Source organism: Eulemur rufifrons, chromosome 9, assembly GCF_041146395.1.
Source record: "Eulemur rufifrons isolate Redbay chromosome 9, OSU_ERuf_1, whole genome shotgun sequence".
Lineage (NCBI taxonomy): Eukaryota > Metazoa > Chordata > Mammalia > Primates > Lemuridae > Eulemur > Eulemur rufifrons.
Window position 1 is genome coordinate 10950009 of NC_090991.1, and position 15105 is coordinate 10965113.

Genomic DNA, 15105 nt, shown 5'->3' on the forward strand with positions numbered 1-15105 from the left:
ACAATAAAGATTATCTTCATGATAATCATTTAAGAACTATCAAATGTAGGGAGGAAAAGGCAAGAAAGTTATAATGTTATGATTAATTTTGATAATTAGGCCAGAATCCACTCTAGGATATCTCCTGCTTGAAAAGAGGAACGGACACGGATCACTTCTCGGCCTTTTGGCTAAGATCAATTGTGGAATCACAGGAGACTCATGTAAAAAAGGAAAGAAAGAAAGAAGTAATAGTAAAAAGAAACAGGTGAAATTAGTAATACATTTTCTTTAAGCCAATATATCCAAAATATGGTTATATCAGCATGTAATTAACATAAAAATTTTAATAAGATATTTTATATTCTTTTTTTCCTACTAAGTCTTTGAAATTTGGTGTGTATTTTACACTTAAAATACATCTCAATTGGGACTAGGCACATTCTAAGTGCTCAGTAGCCACGTGTAGCTGGTGGCTACCATATTGGTAGCACAGCTCTAAGGATTTCATTCCTGGCTCAAGTCCAGGTTCCTAGCCGTGGTATTCAGTGTTTCTCACAAACTGGCCTGTCTTCATCATTCTTTTTCTTAATACTTCCCCAAGGACGATTGTACCCCCACACTTAAAGACCACATGCCATTCCCCTGCACACCTTTTGTTCAAGCTGGTCTTTTACCTGGAATGCTCTCTGCACCTGTCTTCCTGGGCCTGGTAGATAGAGAGGTACAGATTCTGCTAAGAGGCTCTTCCTGACTCCCCAAACCCCAGAGGGATTTATCATTCCTTAGCTCTGTATTCCTGGCTGGATTGGAGCACCTATCACATGAGGTTTGACTGTTTCTGAGGTATCTCCCTGGCTAGTGTGGTGTTTTATTCATCTTTGTTGTGATCCTGTCCTGCGCCTAATAGACGATCAGAAGATATTTGCAGACAGAATGAGTAAGCCACTAATCAGCTATATTCAGTCTCTATTATTTTTTTTTTTTTTTTTTTAACAGAAACAGGGTCTTGCTCTGTTTCCCAGGAAGAGTACAGTGGCATCATAGCTCACTGCAGCCTCAAACTCCTGGGTTCAAGTGATCCTTCTGCCTCAGCCTCCTGAATAGCTGGGAATACAGGCCCATGCTACTTCACCTGGCTAATTTTTCTTATTTTTTGTGGGGATGGGGTCTTGCTGTGTTGCCCACGCTGGTCTCAAGTGATCCTCCTGCTTCTGCTTTGGCCTCCCAAAGTGCTGGGATTACAGGTGTGAGCCACCGTGCCTGGCCAACTCTCTTAGTTCTTGAACAGACTTGCTACTTCCTTGTTTAGGAGACTTGTGCCCTCTCCCATGTGTGCCTGCACAAACACTTACATTCAGATATGGTAACTAACAAGGAATTCATCTCCAGATTTGCACAGAAAGTATCTTCTATCTTTTCCTGTGTCCAAATCTTACAGCTGGGAGGCCTGAGGCACAGACTAAGTCAGGAATCACAGCAGATCTGCATCGGTATAATACAAAGGAGGGCAGGGGAAAGAAAGTTCCTGAAAGGCTTGTGCTGGTCTCAGTGGGTCAGGTGCCTGAGATGATTGGGGACCAGCTGGCCATGCTTTGGTTATTTGACAGGAGGGAAGAGAAGTGGGGAGGGGAGGAGTAACTCCTTGGCCCTGATGAGCATTCAGGGCAGGTGCAGGTCTGGGACGCTGAGGGTGTCCTTCCTGAGTAGTAGTAGCATTGTAGCATAGTAAAATAATGATTTGCAGAAAGGGACAATAAGGATTATCTTCATGATAATCATTTAAGAACTGTCCAATGTAGGGAGGATGAGTGCGTGAGTGCAGAGGAGGAACTGGCTGCTGGAGAGAGAGCTGAAGAGCAGAAAGGGCATCTCGGAGCACAGAAAGTGGTGGCCTCGGGAGGGTAGGAGAGAACCAGGAAGGGAGAAGGATGAAATGGAGAAGCCAGCAGGAGGAACAGGAGTGGGTTCCAGCTTGGTGAAGATGTTGGTGTGATATATTTGTCTAATATATGCATTATTAGTTTTGGGAATAACCACTTCTTAAGAGCAGTGTCAGTTCTCAGTCTGGAGAATGGGAAATGGAAACAATCAGAGATTCAGAGAGGGCTAGCAATTTACCCAAGGTCACATAGCACTTTAAGCTCAAATGAAGCCTCCTAGGCCCTTCCTGCTATACTTAGCCAGTCCCACCCGCACCTCCATTGCAACCAAGGGCCCCAGTGTGGTGCCTAGGGAGCAGGTCTGGGCACAGTGCCAGGCCTGATTAATGTCTTGCTCATGGTCTTCCAGTGAGGCACTGTGATTAGGCCTAATTATAGGGGCCTGATACCTTAATACTCTGCCTGGCCTGAGTGTTGCCAATCAAATTAGCGCCATCTGCAGGTAATTACTGCTATAGTGGCATCAGGGAGAGGAGTTAATTAGACCCAATATGAATAGACTCTGCCCTGGCCTTGCAATTCAAGGAGCGTCTTTCTTCCTTCCTGTCCTCTGCCCCTACGTGCACCTTCTCCCTCCTGGCCCCTTAGCTCCAGCCTGTGTGAGCAGAGCCTGGACACTCCTCTACCTAGAGTCACTCGCCACTGCCTAGTCTGTGTCAGGAGCAGGCCCCGAGTTCCTGGGGGCTCCAGTGGGAAGAACCCAAGTGTACACATTTTCTGTGCTTTTCGGGATCCAGTACCATTTGGCGGCTGATTCAGGCAGCGCCCTCCCCCTCCCCCACCCATCCCAATGCTTCCAGCCTCTTTTTCACTCTGCGGCCAGGGTTTCTTTCCTGTTTCTCCACGTGTGGGGAGTTGACCTGAGACCATGTATGGTCAGGGTGCCTGCAGGTACCATGCACCTTTTAGGGAGACAGGAAATGTTGCCCCATTCTCTGAATTCCTCTACTGTCCCTACCAACTCCCCAGTCCCCGGTCCTGCCCTCTCCCTCCCTCATTCCCTCAACAGGCATCAGCTGCCTCCTGCCTCCTGTGAGCTCCTGGCCCCACCAGATGCTCTCTGCCCTGTGCAGGCGGGTGGGATGAGGCTGTGCTGTCTCTCGACACCACCTTGGCCTGTGCTGGGAGGGAGGGGTGAGCGTGGGGTGGTCCTGATGCTCCGCTTCGCCCACGCAGGCACCATGACTCCCGTGAGGACCCAGCACTGCTTGGCAGGTCAGACGTATGCGGTGCCCCTCATCCAGCCAGACCTGAGGCGGGAGGAGGCCATCCAGCAGGTGGCGGATGCCCTGCAGTACCTCCAGAAGGTCTCCGCAGACATCTTTAGCAGGTAGGTGCTGCCCCCACCCCCACCTGATCAGAGGGCCGCCCCCTGTCCCTGCAGTTCTCTCTCCAGTCCCAGGAACACACCCTCTGGGAGCAGCCCCTTTGCTGATTCTTGGTCCTGGGGGACCCAGCTGGCTTCCCTGTGCAGGACGGGTCCAAGGCAGGAGCCCAGTACGCAAGCGTTTTCCCCTCAGTGCCGGGGAGCTCACTGCCTGCTGCCCCCCTTGGCCTCTGGCTTCCTGTGGGTCCCTCGGGCCCCAATGGTGCCTCTGCGCTCCCAGCTGGTGCTGGTCCTCCCACCGCGGGCCCTGTTCCTTCACTGGTTCCCGCAGCCGGCAGGTGTTTACCCGGCACTGCTGTGTGCTAGGCCCTGTGCTAATAATCTCTGTGGATACAGCAATGAATATCGCAGCGGCCCTGTCCAGCTGGAGGACACCCTGGCAGGAGAGACAAACAACCACTCGCATGATTAGTTATTTAATGACAATGGTGAAGACATATTTATAATATTTTGTGATTACTAATATTTATATAGCATTAAGTATGCACCACCATTGATCTGAGCACGTTAACTCATTTACACTTGCTACACTGTATGGGGAGGTCCTGTTGTTACCTCCAGTGTACGGATGAGGAAACTGAGGCACAGAGAGGCTAAGAGAGTTGGCAACGTGGCACAGCCAGAGTTCAGACCAGGTTGTGGCCCAGATTCTGTGGGGTTGTTGGCATCTCTCTGTGAAGGGGACATGTGCTATGGGACTTGTGACAGGGCCTGGCTTGGCTGGAGGGATCAGGGGAGGCATATGTGAGTGAATGGGTAGGTCAAGAAGAAGAACATTCCAGAAAGAAAGGGCATGCGCTAACAGGCGGAGGTGGGAAGGACCTGGAAGGAGCCCGTGTGCCTGGAGCAAGGAGGGGCCGGCGGGGCCTCAGGGGCCACTGGGGGTTCTGAGCTGGAGAGCTGCAGCTTCTCGTGTCTCAGCGCTGAGCCAGCACCTTCCGTGTTCATTGAGCAGGAATGCGTGGATAGTGTTTGCTGTTTCCGTGCAGGGTCCCAGGTTGTGTTGGGTGAGCAGGTCCTGTCCCTGTCTGGCCAGGAGGAACCTGAAATGAAGCTGGGTCTCCTTCCCGGGTGCCACCCTGTGCCTCCCACGGGGCCTTTCCTCCCATCCAGTGTGAACTGTGTGACTCAGGGTCCCCTCAGGGTCTAGGTCACCCCCTACCGGTTGGACGCCAGACCTGGAGTCCCCCCCACTCCCGTGCATCTCCTCCTCCTGCACCGGCTGGACGTCCGGCTGTCCTGGAGCCCTCCCCTGGGGCAGGGGGGTCATTGCCTCCAGCTGGACATGGTGCAAACACCACATCCTCTGGCCTCTCCTGCTTCTTCCCTGCCCTCTGATGCCCGAAATCCTCCACCCCACCGCCTGCCCCAAACCTGTCCAGAATGTCCCGTAACCAAGGGGCAGAACTGAGTAGCAAGGGCTCACTCTGGCAGAATGACTGGCTCATATCCGGCTCCCCCATTTGCTTGCTGTGTACTTGGGGAAGTCACTTAACCCCACTAAGCCTTGATGCTGTCGTCTGTAAAAGTGATAATGACGATATGTTCCTCCTAGGCTGTGGTAAGGATTAAATGAATTAAAATATGCAAAGGAGGCTGGGTGCAGTGGCTCACGTCTGTAATCCTAGCCCTCTGGGAGGCTAAGGTGGGAGGATTGCTTGAGCTCAGGCGTTTGAGACCAGCCTGAGCAAGAGCAAGACCCCTTCTCTACTAAAAAAACAGAAAGATATTAGCCAAACATCTAAAAATAGAAAAAAAATTAGCTGGGCATGGTGGCACATGTCTGTAGTCCCAGCTACTCAGGAGGCTGAGGCAGGAGGATCGCTTGAGCCCAGGAGTTTGAGGTTGCTGTGAGCTAGGCTGACGCCACGGCACTCACTCTAGCCCAGGCAACAAAGCGAGACTCTGTCTCAAAAATAAAAAATAAAAATAAATAAATAAAATATGCAAGGAATGAAACCGTGCTTGGCAGCGAATAAGGATTCAGGAAATGTCAGCTCTTCCCTGCTGATGTCATCTCTGAGCTCACAGTGTGGGATGGGAGAGCATCGGGCTGGGTGATCCCTGGTGCACGGCATGAACTGCGTGGGCTGCTGGGGTTCGAGAGAGGAGAGGAAGAAGTAAGACTCGGAGGCTGCCCTGCCAGTCAGGCCCCCAGCCAGGTTAGGCGGAAAGTGAGCATCAGCAGAGCAGGCTTTGGAGCGGAAGGGCTCGGATGGTTCCGTCAGGACCTGGTTTTGCTTTCACTCCACTTCAGCGAGGCTCCTTGTGTTGGCTCCGTTCCCACACAGACCTTGCTCTCCTGGTGGAAGGTGACAACCGGTTGGGCCAGAGCTCTGCACTCAGGGCCAGGTCTCTGGAAAGAATGCCCCCCACTGGGCAGCATCTCCTCCGGAGTCACACTCGCCCCATTTGGCCTGGCTTGGTTCTCATGTCTACCCAGACTCAATTCCTGGGGCCAGGGGATGTCACTCCGCGATTGGCTTAGACCTGGGTCACTGCCTCAGCCCTGAGCCCGAGGAGGAAGGAGGTGCTGGGAGGAGAACTGTGCCAGCTGCCCAGGGCCGGGGGCTCCTGGAGGAGGGCAGGGCTGGGAAGGTGGCCGTGCGGCTCAACTGGAGGGGTCTGGACATGGGGGCCACAGGCTGGGAGAGAAGTCCGGATGTGGCCTGGAACACAGCGTTTCACAGGCTGCCAGGGGAGGCTGGCCTGAGCGTGGCTGCTTCTGTACAGGGAGGATAGATATGCCACCTGTCCCTTATGCTCGGCTCCTTCACTGCAGAACAAGGCGAGGACACGTGACCTTGGTGTGCCTGTGGGCTGGCTTCCCTCTGGGGTGTGCGCCCCTGTGTTCCTCTGCGTCCTCCATGGTGCTGCGGGAGTGCTCCAGAGCAGGGAGGGTAGCGTGGCGAGAAGGGAAAAGTTGGGTTAAGTGAGTGAGGACCGGTGGGGGTCCTCGCAACAGGACGGGTCGTTGAGCTGAACTCAGGGGTCTTAGGCAGCCACAGCAGGTCCTTGCACAGGGAGGTGATGGGACAGAGAGTTCTGGGAGGGCTCGTCAGGCAGCCGTCACAGCGTGGACAAGATGGGGAGGGCAATTTCCAGGGTCCCCCAGAAGTTGTCACTGTAGTGGGGACGTGAAAGGGATGAGGCCACAGTTCAGGGCCATGCTGGCGGCAGGGCTGGATGAAACATTGCAAAGGACACAGTGACAGAACATGGTGGCAGATTGCGGACAGGATGGAGGAGAGGGGGAGTCTGCAGTGGGAGGTGGGGCAGAAGGCCGACACCCATCCTCGTCCCCTGTCCTCCGACCCTCTTGCAGTGGACAAGCTCTTGGGCTTTTCATTTGTCAAGGGCTGTTTTGGTGGGATGTGAGCAGCTCTCTCCTGTCAGACATGCTCCTCCTGCTTGGAAGCTTCTTGCAAAGAAGGGACAGGTGGGTAGGGCAAGGAGCCCGAGCCTGGTGGCCAGGTTGGTGAGCTCATGGCGATTTATCACTTCAGCCTGGCGCCCCTTCCTCCCACTCTGCACTGCGTGGAGCCGTGCAGAGCCCGGAGAGTGGGACAGTTACGTCCCTGGCTCTCTGGGCCACTCCTGCCAGCCCCTCCCTGCCACCTCCTCCCGCCTGGCAGATCCCAGTCCCTGTATCCGCCTCACCTTCACCTAGGAGCAGCCAGGTCCCAAAATACCTGCCCAGAGATGTCGCCTGCTCCACGTGACACGGATGACAAGGCAGGAGGGGTTGGGGTGGCCTAGGTCGGAAGAGCTGGACAGCTCCTGTGTGGGAGTTTGGATGATGTCATCTGATGTCCCTGCAGCACCAGCCCAGCCACTTCACCCATGAAGCAGCAGCCACTTTCCAGCTCCCTCCTCCTGAGAGAGGGGGAACGTTGTCCGCAAGGCTGTCTGTCCTTTCCTCCCTCTTCTTCCTTCTCCCCACCTCTTCCTTCCTCCGTTTCCTCCCTCTTCGCCTTCCCTGTCCATTCCCTCCTCCTCCCTCCTCCTTCCTCCCTGTGCGCCCTCCGTCCCCCCTTCCCGCCACTGCCTGGCACCTGGTGGCCCCCAGAGCACCCAGCACTCAGTCAGCCGCTGCGTCACCAGCTGATCGTTCTTAATTGTCCCAGAGGCTGCAGAAGACAAGGTGAAGGCCAGAGCCCAGGGTCAGGGTCTGCGTCCTTGGGGTTATGACAGGGGTGAGGGGAGGACACGCAGCAAACCTGGGTAAGGGTGGGTGCTCCTCCTCCCCAGCAGCCTCCGGGGACTGGCACGCTGATTGCGACGGCCAGTGGCAGCCCTGCAGGGGCTGGGGCCGCCTGGCTTCATGGGAAGCCTCCCACAGTGAATGCAAGGTCGTCTTGAGAGATGCTGGGTCAGGGAGCCCAACCCCGTCCTGGTCACTCTGCCCTGCTGGGAGGACAGTGGTCCCCACGGAGCCTCCTCGAAAGCCTCAGGCTGCGGCCAGAGGAGCTGCTTGCCGTTGCTCTGACACCCTGTCCTCTGTGGCGATCTCTTTGAAAGTGCCTGTTTCCTCTGCCTGGAACTTGCTTCTGCGTCTGCTCAACGTGCCTCTTTCCTGAACCTTCCCCAGCCGCCCTCGTCCTGCTGTGCAGAAGTTCTAGATTCCCTCTGAGTGCTCGTAGCCCCCACCCGTCCCGGTCTCACGGGCAATCACAGCCAATGTTGACCGAGTCCTGGGCCATCAGCCAGGACAGGAGCTCTGCACAGGCTCCGCACATTGGATCCTTCACGGTACTTCCATGAAATAGAAATTACCAGACTGTTTTTCAGCTGAAGAAGCTGAGGCATAGACCAGTTAGCGACTCGCCCAAGGCCACCCTGCTGCGAATGAGACGTGGGACCCAGGTCCGTGGGATCTGTGGTTGTGGATGTTGAGTTCGCCCCTCCCCGCTCGACCTGAAGGGCTCTGGGGGCAGCTGTGCGCCGTCTGATTCCCCTCCGGCCGCACCGCGCAGCTCTGCGCTTCAGGAACTGAACACACGCAAGTCATGTGTTGAACGCTGAGGGCTGGGAGGGAAAGCAGCAAGAGAGGATGCTGGGAAACGTCCCCTCTGGGCAGGTGGAGGGAGAGGGACTGAGGCCAAGCTCTGAGCAGACCGAGTGAGGCCGGCAGAGGCAGCTTCCTCCCGCGTGTTGGGCAGATGTGCCACAGGGAGCGGCTTCGGCCATGAGCTTGGAAACTGACCTGGCTTGTGGCCCAGGCCGGGGGCGTCTAGACCGGGAATGGGAATCAAATCGCCCTCATGGTGGGCGCTGCTCATCAGCATCCCAGCCCCAGCGCGGCCTTCCAGACCACACTGCTGTGGGCCCCTCCCGAGCTGCTCCTTCACTGAAACTTCCAGGTCTTTCTTCACGGGAACTGCTCTAAACCACGTTCCCTCTACCTTCTGTGTGTGGGCACGTGATTGTTTAAACCTAAAGCAGCCTCACGTTCCTTTTTGGGCATCTGTCTTGTCACTGCTGCCCCAGTGCAGCCCTTGGCCCTCCCCCGCCTGATGTCCCCAGCTTCCTACTCAGGTGTTGGCTGAGCAGGACGGGCCCTGCCAGCGCCCCACGTGCAGGGCTGGGGTCAGTCTCTCCCCAGCAGGGCCGTGTGGGCGCTGTGGTGCGTCTGCTGTGACTTGTCCCGTGTGTGCTCGCCTGCAGCCCGCAGCACTGTCTCCTCCACAGGGTTCCGTCAGGAGCCGTCAGAATCCGCCGCCCCAGGGGCGCTGTGCTGCGGGTTCTGCCCTCACACCAGTCTAATAGCCCTGCCAAGAACACAGACGCTGTGGCCCGAGCACAGCGCTGGGCCCGGGACTCGCCTCTTCCTTTCGTAAGTGCTGCCGGACCCGGTGTAAGAACCCACTGGAGAAATGGGCCAGGCTGCTGCTGAGCCCGCTCTTTGCCACTTTGAGCCATCAGCGCTTCTCTCCTGGATGGCAGCGCCGGACAGAGCAGCCTCTGTGTCCAGTCCCAGTGTCCTGCCCTGTCCCTCTGGACCTCGGGTGGAGTGCGCAGGTGACCAGGGGACGGTGCTTCAGCACCAGGGGCAGAATGGGGCTGCGTTAAAGCTCCATCCCCATCGGGAGAGTCGGAGCCGCGCTCTGCCTCCTCTGGCGGGAAGGAAGCGGTGCCCTCTGCCCACCTGGCTGGCTGCCGTGGGGCCTGCCTGTAGTCCAGCCCTGCCCCCTTGCTGCGCCCCCGCACGTGAGGGGCCGGAGAATCAGGGCAGGCTGCTCAGGGCGTGGAGACCCCTGGACTGTGCAAGTGGCTGATGGGTGGGTTTTCTGGAGGCCGAGACCTTCCGGAGTTGGTGGAAGTGGCTCAGGCAGGTTGGGCAGGTTCCTGACTGTGCATTTCACCCTTAGCGAGATCGCAGTGGTCCCTGGTCCTGGGGTCTCTGACCTTGGAGACAGTGGGACCCCCGTGTCACCCCACCTTGCCCTCCTACCTTTCCCCAACAACCAGACTTGAGCCTCTGCCCCTAGTTTCTCGTGCCTGTCACACGCTCACTCTCTCAGAGGGGCTCAGGTGACCACTCTGGATGTGGAGCACGGTTGTCGTGGCCAAGGGCTGGGGTTCCTGGGGGTGGGGGAGGTACGGGCGATTGGGAGGAGGACAGCGGGGCACCCGTGAGTCAGAGTTCACTCTGCAGTGAGAACGTCCCTGTGGCCGAACAATGTGGAAAAGTGCGAGTGGGGCCGTGTACCTTTAAGCGTTAGACACTTGGACCTCAGTCATTCCTTAGCCCTGGAGTGAGCCCCTACCACGTGCCAGGCACTGTCCCAGGCTCTGGGAATGCAGCAGGGGACAAAACCCAGCCCTGACCCCCTGGACTGGAGCACAGCAGGCAAGAGGTGCCACATCCAGTGTCACCGTGGAGGAAAGCACGGCAGGCGTGGGGTTGGGACGTGGCAGGTGCATCTCCGGATTCTGGGTCACAGTGAGGAGGGGACTCGGTGACGTGCAGGAGCCAGCCACGTGGATGTCTGCACCACGCAGTCCACTGGATGCAGAGGCCATGAAACAGACGTGCTTTGCACGTGCAGGGAATAGCAGGTGGCTGGTGTCCCGGAGCCCACCCTTGTCCAGGGAGAGTGGGAGCAGGTGAGCAGCCAGACCAGAAAGAGCCTGTGCACATTTGTCACATGCAGGGGCACGTCCTCACCCACAGGTCTAGGGTCTGAACTCAGGTGGTGGCACCTAGGTCCAACCTTGCCAGTCTCTGGCCTCTCTGAAGTCCAGGGTCCTCTGCAGAGGCCAGCTCTGTCTCCGTCACGTGGTGGTGAGGTGTGTGGAAAGGCGGTGCCAGCTGTCATAGGTGTGCACCCGCCCGTGAGCAGTTGGGGTTCTCTCTGTGTGCGCCTGCCTGATGGCGGGTACGGGTGCCAGCTCGGGCCCAGGGCGGTTTCCATCCCTTCCGGGAGCCTCCGAGGACCCAGTGCAGTTAACTCCAGACCCTCCAGGTCAGATTTTCCTGTAGAGGTCACGTGGGCAGCACCGAGATCAGCCCTGACAAGTGAGTAGCACCGACTTCAGAGCCCTTGGCCAAGTCCCCGGCCTGGCAGGGCTGCTGTCAGGAGAGGTGCGCCGGTGGCTGCAGGGGTCGGGAGCAGCCCGAGACTCAGGGATCTCCTCTGTGGCAGGATCTCCCAGCGAGTAGAGCTGAGCCGGAGCCAGCTGCAGGCCATCGGGGAGAGGGTCTCCTTGGCCCAGGCCAAGATTGAGAAGATCAAGGGCAGCAAGAAGGCCATCAAGGTAGCACTCGTGACCCTGTATGTATGGCTGGTGGACAGCGCCTCCCTCTCCCGTGTCAGAGGTTGCCCGGGTCCCTGCTCCTGCTGTCCAGCCAGACCTCAGGCTTTCCTCCTGCCCAGGGCCCCGGCCCCTGCTCCGCCTGCCGACCAACCCTCGGCTGTCTGGAGCCTCTCGGGCCCCTCAGGCTGGCCCTGTGTCCACAGGTGTTCTCCAGCGCCAAGTACCCGGCTCCAGAGCACCTGCAGGAGCACAGCTCCATCTTCACGGGCGCCCAGGACCCTGGCCTGCAGAGACGCCCCCGCCACAGGATCCAGAGCAAGCACCGGCCCCTGGATGGGCGGGCTCTGCAGGTGAGGGCCACCCCTGCCACTGGCCACTTGCTTAGAGGCTGGCTGCTGGGGAGGGGCTCAGGGCCCACCGTGGGTTCTGTCCTCCAAGACGGGGTTGGGTCGCGTTGGCTGGCACTGACATCTCCACCCCTGTCACTCCCGCCCTCCCCAGGAGAAGCTGCAGTACTTTCCGGTGTGTGTGAGCACCACGCCGCAGCCCGAGGACGCCACCGAGGAGGGACTGGGGGCTCTTCCCAGCAACATCAGCTCTGTCAGCTCCTTGCTGCTCTTCAACACCACTGAGAACCTGTATGGCCAGACGGTGGCAGGGCCACGGGGCCTGGGGGAGGCCTGCCTGGCTGAGCGGGACCCCAGGGGTGGCAGAGTTCGCCTGGCAGGAGCATGAGGCTGGGAGCCAGGAGCTGACCATGGGGTTTGGCTCAGGAGGCCTGGGACAGACAATGTCCTGCCTGACCCCACCCCACCCCTGTAGGTACAAGTATGTCCTCCTGGACCCCCTGGTTGGTGCTGTCACAAAGACCCACGTGATGCTGGGAGCAGCGACAGAGCTGTCTGATCCCCCCTCTGTCCATCAGCAAGAGGGAGCAGCTGGAGCAGCAGGTGGGGAGGGAGGCGGGGGCTGCCCGGGCTGTTTTCCAGGTGGTATCCCACCCAGCTCCATGGGGTGCGCACGAGGACCTGCTGGCTGCCCCTGCAGGTCCCTGTCACTACTCACATGCCCCCACCTAATCCTGCAGGTCCCAGAGAACTACTTCTATGTGCCAGACCTGGGCCAGGTACCCGAGATCGACGTGCCGTCCTACCTGCCTGACCTGCCCGGCATCGCGGATGACCTCACGTACAGCGCTGACCTGGGCCCTGGCATCGCCCCCTCTGCCCCTGGCACCATTCCAGAACTGCCCACCTTCCACACACAGGTAGCTGAGCCTTTCAAGCCAGGTGAGCTTGGGCGCTGGGAGGGAGCTGGGTGCTTGGGGGAAGCTGGGCCACCTTCTTCCCTGGGCACCTCACACTTTCCCACCTTCCCTTTCAGACCTAGCGGATGGGGTGCTAAGCGCACCCCCGCCACCTCCACCACCACCGCCACCTCCCCCAGCTCCTGCAGCGCTGGTCAGCACCCCCCTACCCCAGACCATGGCCCCTGCAGGCCAAGGTGCCAGCGAGGACGACAGTGGCAGCAGCGTGTCTCCTTCAGGTGGGAGCAGTGCGGGGGTGGGGGCTCTTTCTGAGGGGGCCTGTGTCTAATTTCAGGATCCCTGAGGGATCTTCTGTAGGTGTGTTAAGTGGTCATAAATCCTAGATTTTCAGAATAGTCCTCATTTCAAGTATCTTGTTCCACTGGGTTCATAAAATAGTGGTTTTCAAACTGTAGAGCTCTGGAATTCTGACCTCCAGAACTGTGGGGCTCTGGGTCCCCCCGTCCCCCAGTTAAACCAATGGAAGAAAGGGGTCTGCTAAAAAAAAAAAAAAAAAAAAATTGAAAACTACAGCAACAAAATATTCAGTGTCCCTGAAGCTACAAAATTCCAGCTTTAATGTCGTATCTCCCAGTCCGTGTCCAGCATCCAGAAAACGGCACAGAAACACTTTGCAGGCTCCCGAGTCGAATAGACACTGTGAGCACGTGGATAACTCACAGGGCCCCCTCTGCAGGGTGGCACCTGGTCACGAGGGTGGACAGGGCAGGAGGTGCCTGCACACAACACTCCTGAGCTCGGGCGGTTGCAGATGTTGTTGTCCCGGCCCTGCTCGGTCTCTGAAGGCCTGGCTGCGCCACCCGCTTCCTCTTTCAAGAGGAGGCGCCTCCCCAAGGTTCTTGAGGGGACAGTTCAGGACTGGAGTGTCACCCCCACCGCAGGCTGGGCGAGGCCGTCCCACAGCCCTGAGCAGCGCTGCCTCCTCGCACCTTCTCCCCTCCCAGCTCCTGTCCAGGGAGCGCCCAAGGAGGTGGCCGAGCCCTCCAGTGGCCGGGCCTCTCTGCTGGAGTCCATCCGCCAAGCTGGGGGCATCGGCAAGGCCAAGCTGCGCAGTGTCAAGGAGCGCAAGCTGGAGAAGAAGAAACAGAAGGAGCAGGAACAAGGTGAGGGGACCCCAGGGCCACTGCAGGAGGAGGGCTCCAAGCAAAACACCACCCTCCCCTCCCACACCACCCAGGTCCCTCAGGGTGCCCTCTGTCCCCCTCCCCCCGGGTGAGGCTCACACCCCAGCTGCACGCCAGCCCGCTGTGCTTCCCCAGGGCGCTTGCTGGAAGCCCTGGGTGGCCACGGGCTCCTTCCTGGTTTGGGAGCCGCTTAGTGGAGCTTTCCTGTCTCAGCTCAAACTAGGACAAAAGAGAATCTTCTCCCACCCTGCAAGAGTTGTCCAAGGAAATGGTCAGGTACTTTAGAGACAGAGACCTGGGGGTGAGCTCAGTGCCACTTCTCTAAGCCTCTTGAGCCTACAGAGTTCGTCTGCTGTGACTCCCAGACACTGGCATAGTGACGCTGGGCGTGCAGCATCAGTGTCCCGGCAGCCCGGTCCTGCTGCTGTGCCCTGTGTCCCAGGCACGTTGCCCAACCTCTCTGGGCGTTTCCTCCCCCGTGCAGCATCTCCCAGGGTGGCTGTGAGCGTGCTCCTCAAAAGTCACCTTTGTCTTATCAGTGCCCGGTGCTGCATCCAGGGATGAAGCTCTGAGAGGCCGTGGAGGGCTGGGGAGTGTCTCGGGGGGACAGGGAGCCAGGAGGGCCGTGTCACTGAACCCCCCACCTGTGGCTTCTGTGTTGCAGTGAGAGCCACAAGCCAAGGTGGGGACCTGATGTTGGATCTCTTTAACAAGCTGGCCATGAGGCGCAAAGGTAGGAGGCACAGCTGCCTTCCCTGGGCCGGGCCTGGGATATTTTGCATCTCCCATGTTCTCCTTTCTTTTCCTTCCTGTTAAGTCTCCGGGGGCCGGTGAACTGGTGCCCACTCCGAGCTCCCTCACTCTCAGCCTTTTCCCTCCCAGGGATCTCCGGGAAAGGGCCTGGGAAAGGGCCTGGGTCAGAGGACGAGGATGACTGGGAGTCCTAGGGGCCTGCGCCATCCCTCCCCCCAGGCCTGGGCGGCCCCAGGTGTGCCTGGACCTTGGTCAAGGACGGGGAGGCTGGCTGCAGGCCACAGGGCTGCCGGGACACCACTGTGTGACTGTGCGCCACCCCCTCCCCAGAGGGCTCTCGTCTTCCCTGAAGAGACTTGGAGAGACGAGCACCGCGGGTCAATAAAGAAGCGTAACCAGAACCGAGCAGAAACCACCAGTGGCTTTTAATTAAGGAACAGGAGCCGTGCAGGGCGCGCACATCTCAGAGCCAGTGGCCGTCCTCCCGCCCCGAGGGGGTCTATGTGACGGGGCAGAACATCCCGGGACACCAAGGCCCCTTTCTCTGGGGCCAGACACAGAGAGGGGCAGCTGTTGCAGACGGGAGGGAGAATATCTTCCCACAGGAGAAAGCGTCTCAGTGACAGACGTGGGGTCCCTAAATAGTCACGCTGAGAGGCCAATGGCCCTTGACATACTTGCTGATGTCAGGGTAGAAGGTGTCTTCCAGTTTGCTCAAGAGGTTGGCAGGAGTGACGTGACTGGGGACACTCAGGAGCTCTAGGGCCACCAGGGCCTGGAAATGGGGAACATTTTAAATTTAGAAGAGAGGGTGAAAGGTCTAGAACAGCT

The 15105-nt window shown here is 58.2% G+C and overlaps 1 protein-coding gene across 1 annotated transcript; it reads left to right on the plus strand.

The window, feature by feature from the left end:
• Window positions 1-3038: 3038 nt before the first annotated feature.
• On the plus strand, window positions 3039-14468 carry LOC138392324 (WASH complex subunit 1-like). The gene is given in 11 exon segments (XM_069483095.1): window positions 3039-3252; window positions 10959-11070; window positions 11274-11420; window positions 11572-11708; window positions 11893-11952; window positions 11954-12020; window positions 12158-12359; window positions 12454-12615; window positions 13342-13500; window positions 14186-14254; window positions 14404-14468. Coding segments are annotated over 11 exon segments (1356 nt in total). The 5' UTR covers window positions 3039-3076.
• The last annotated feature ends 637 nt before the right edge of the window (window positions 14469-15105 follow it).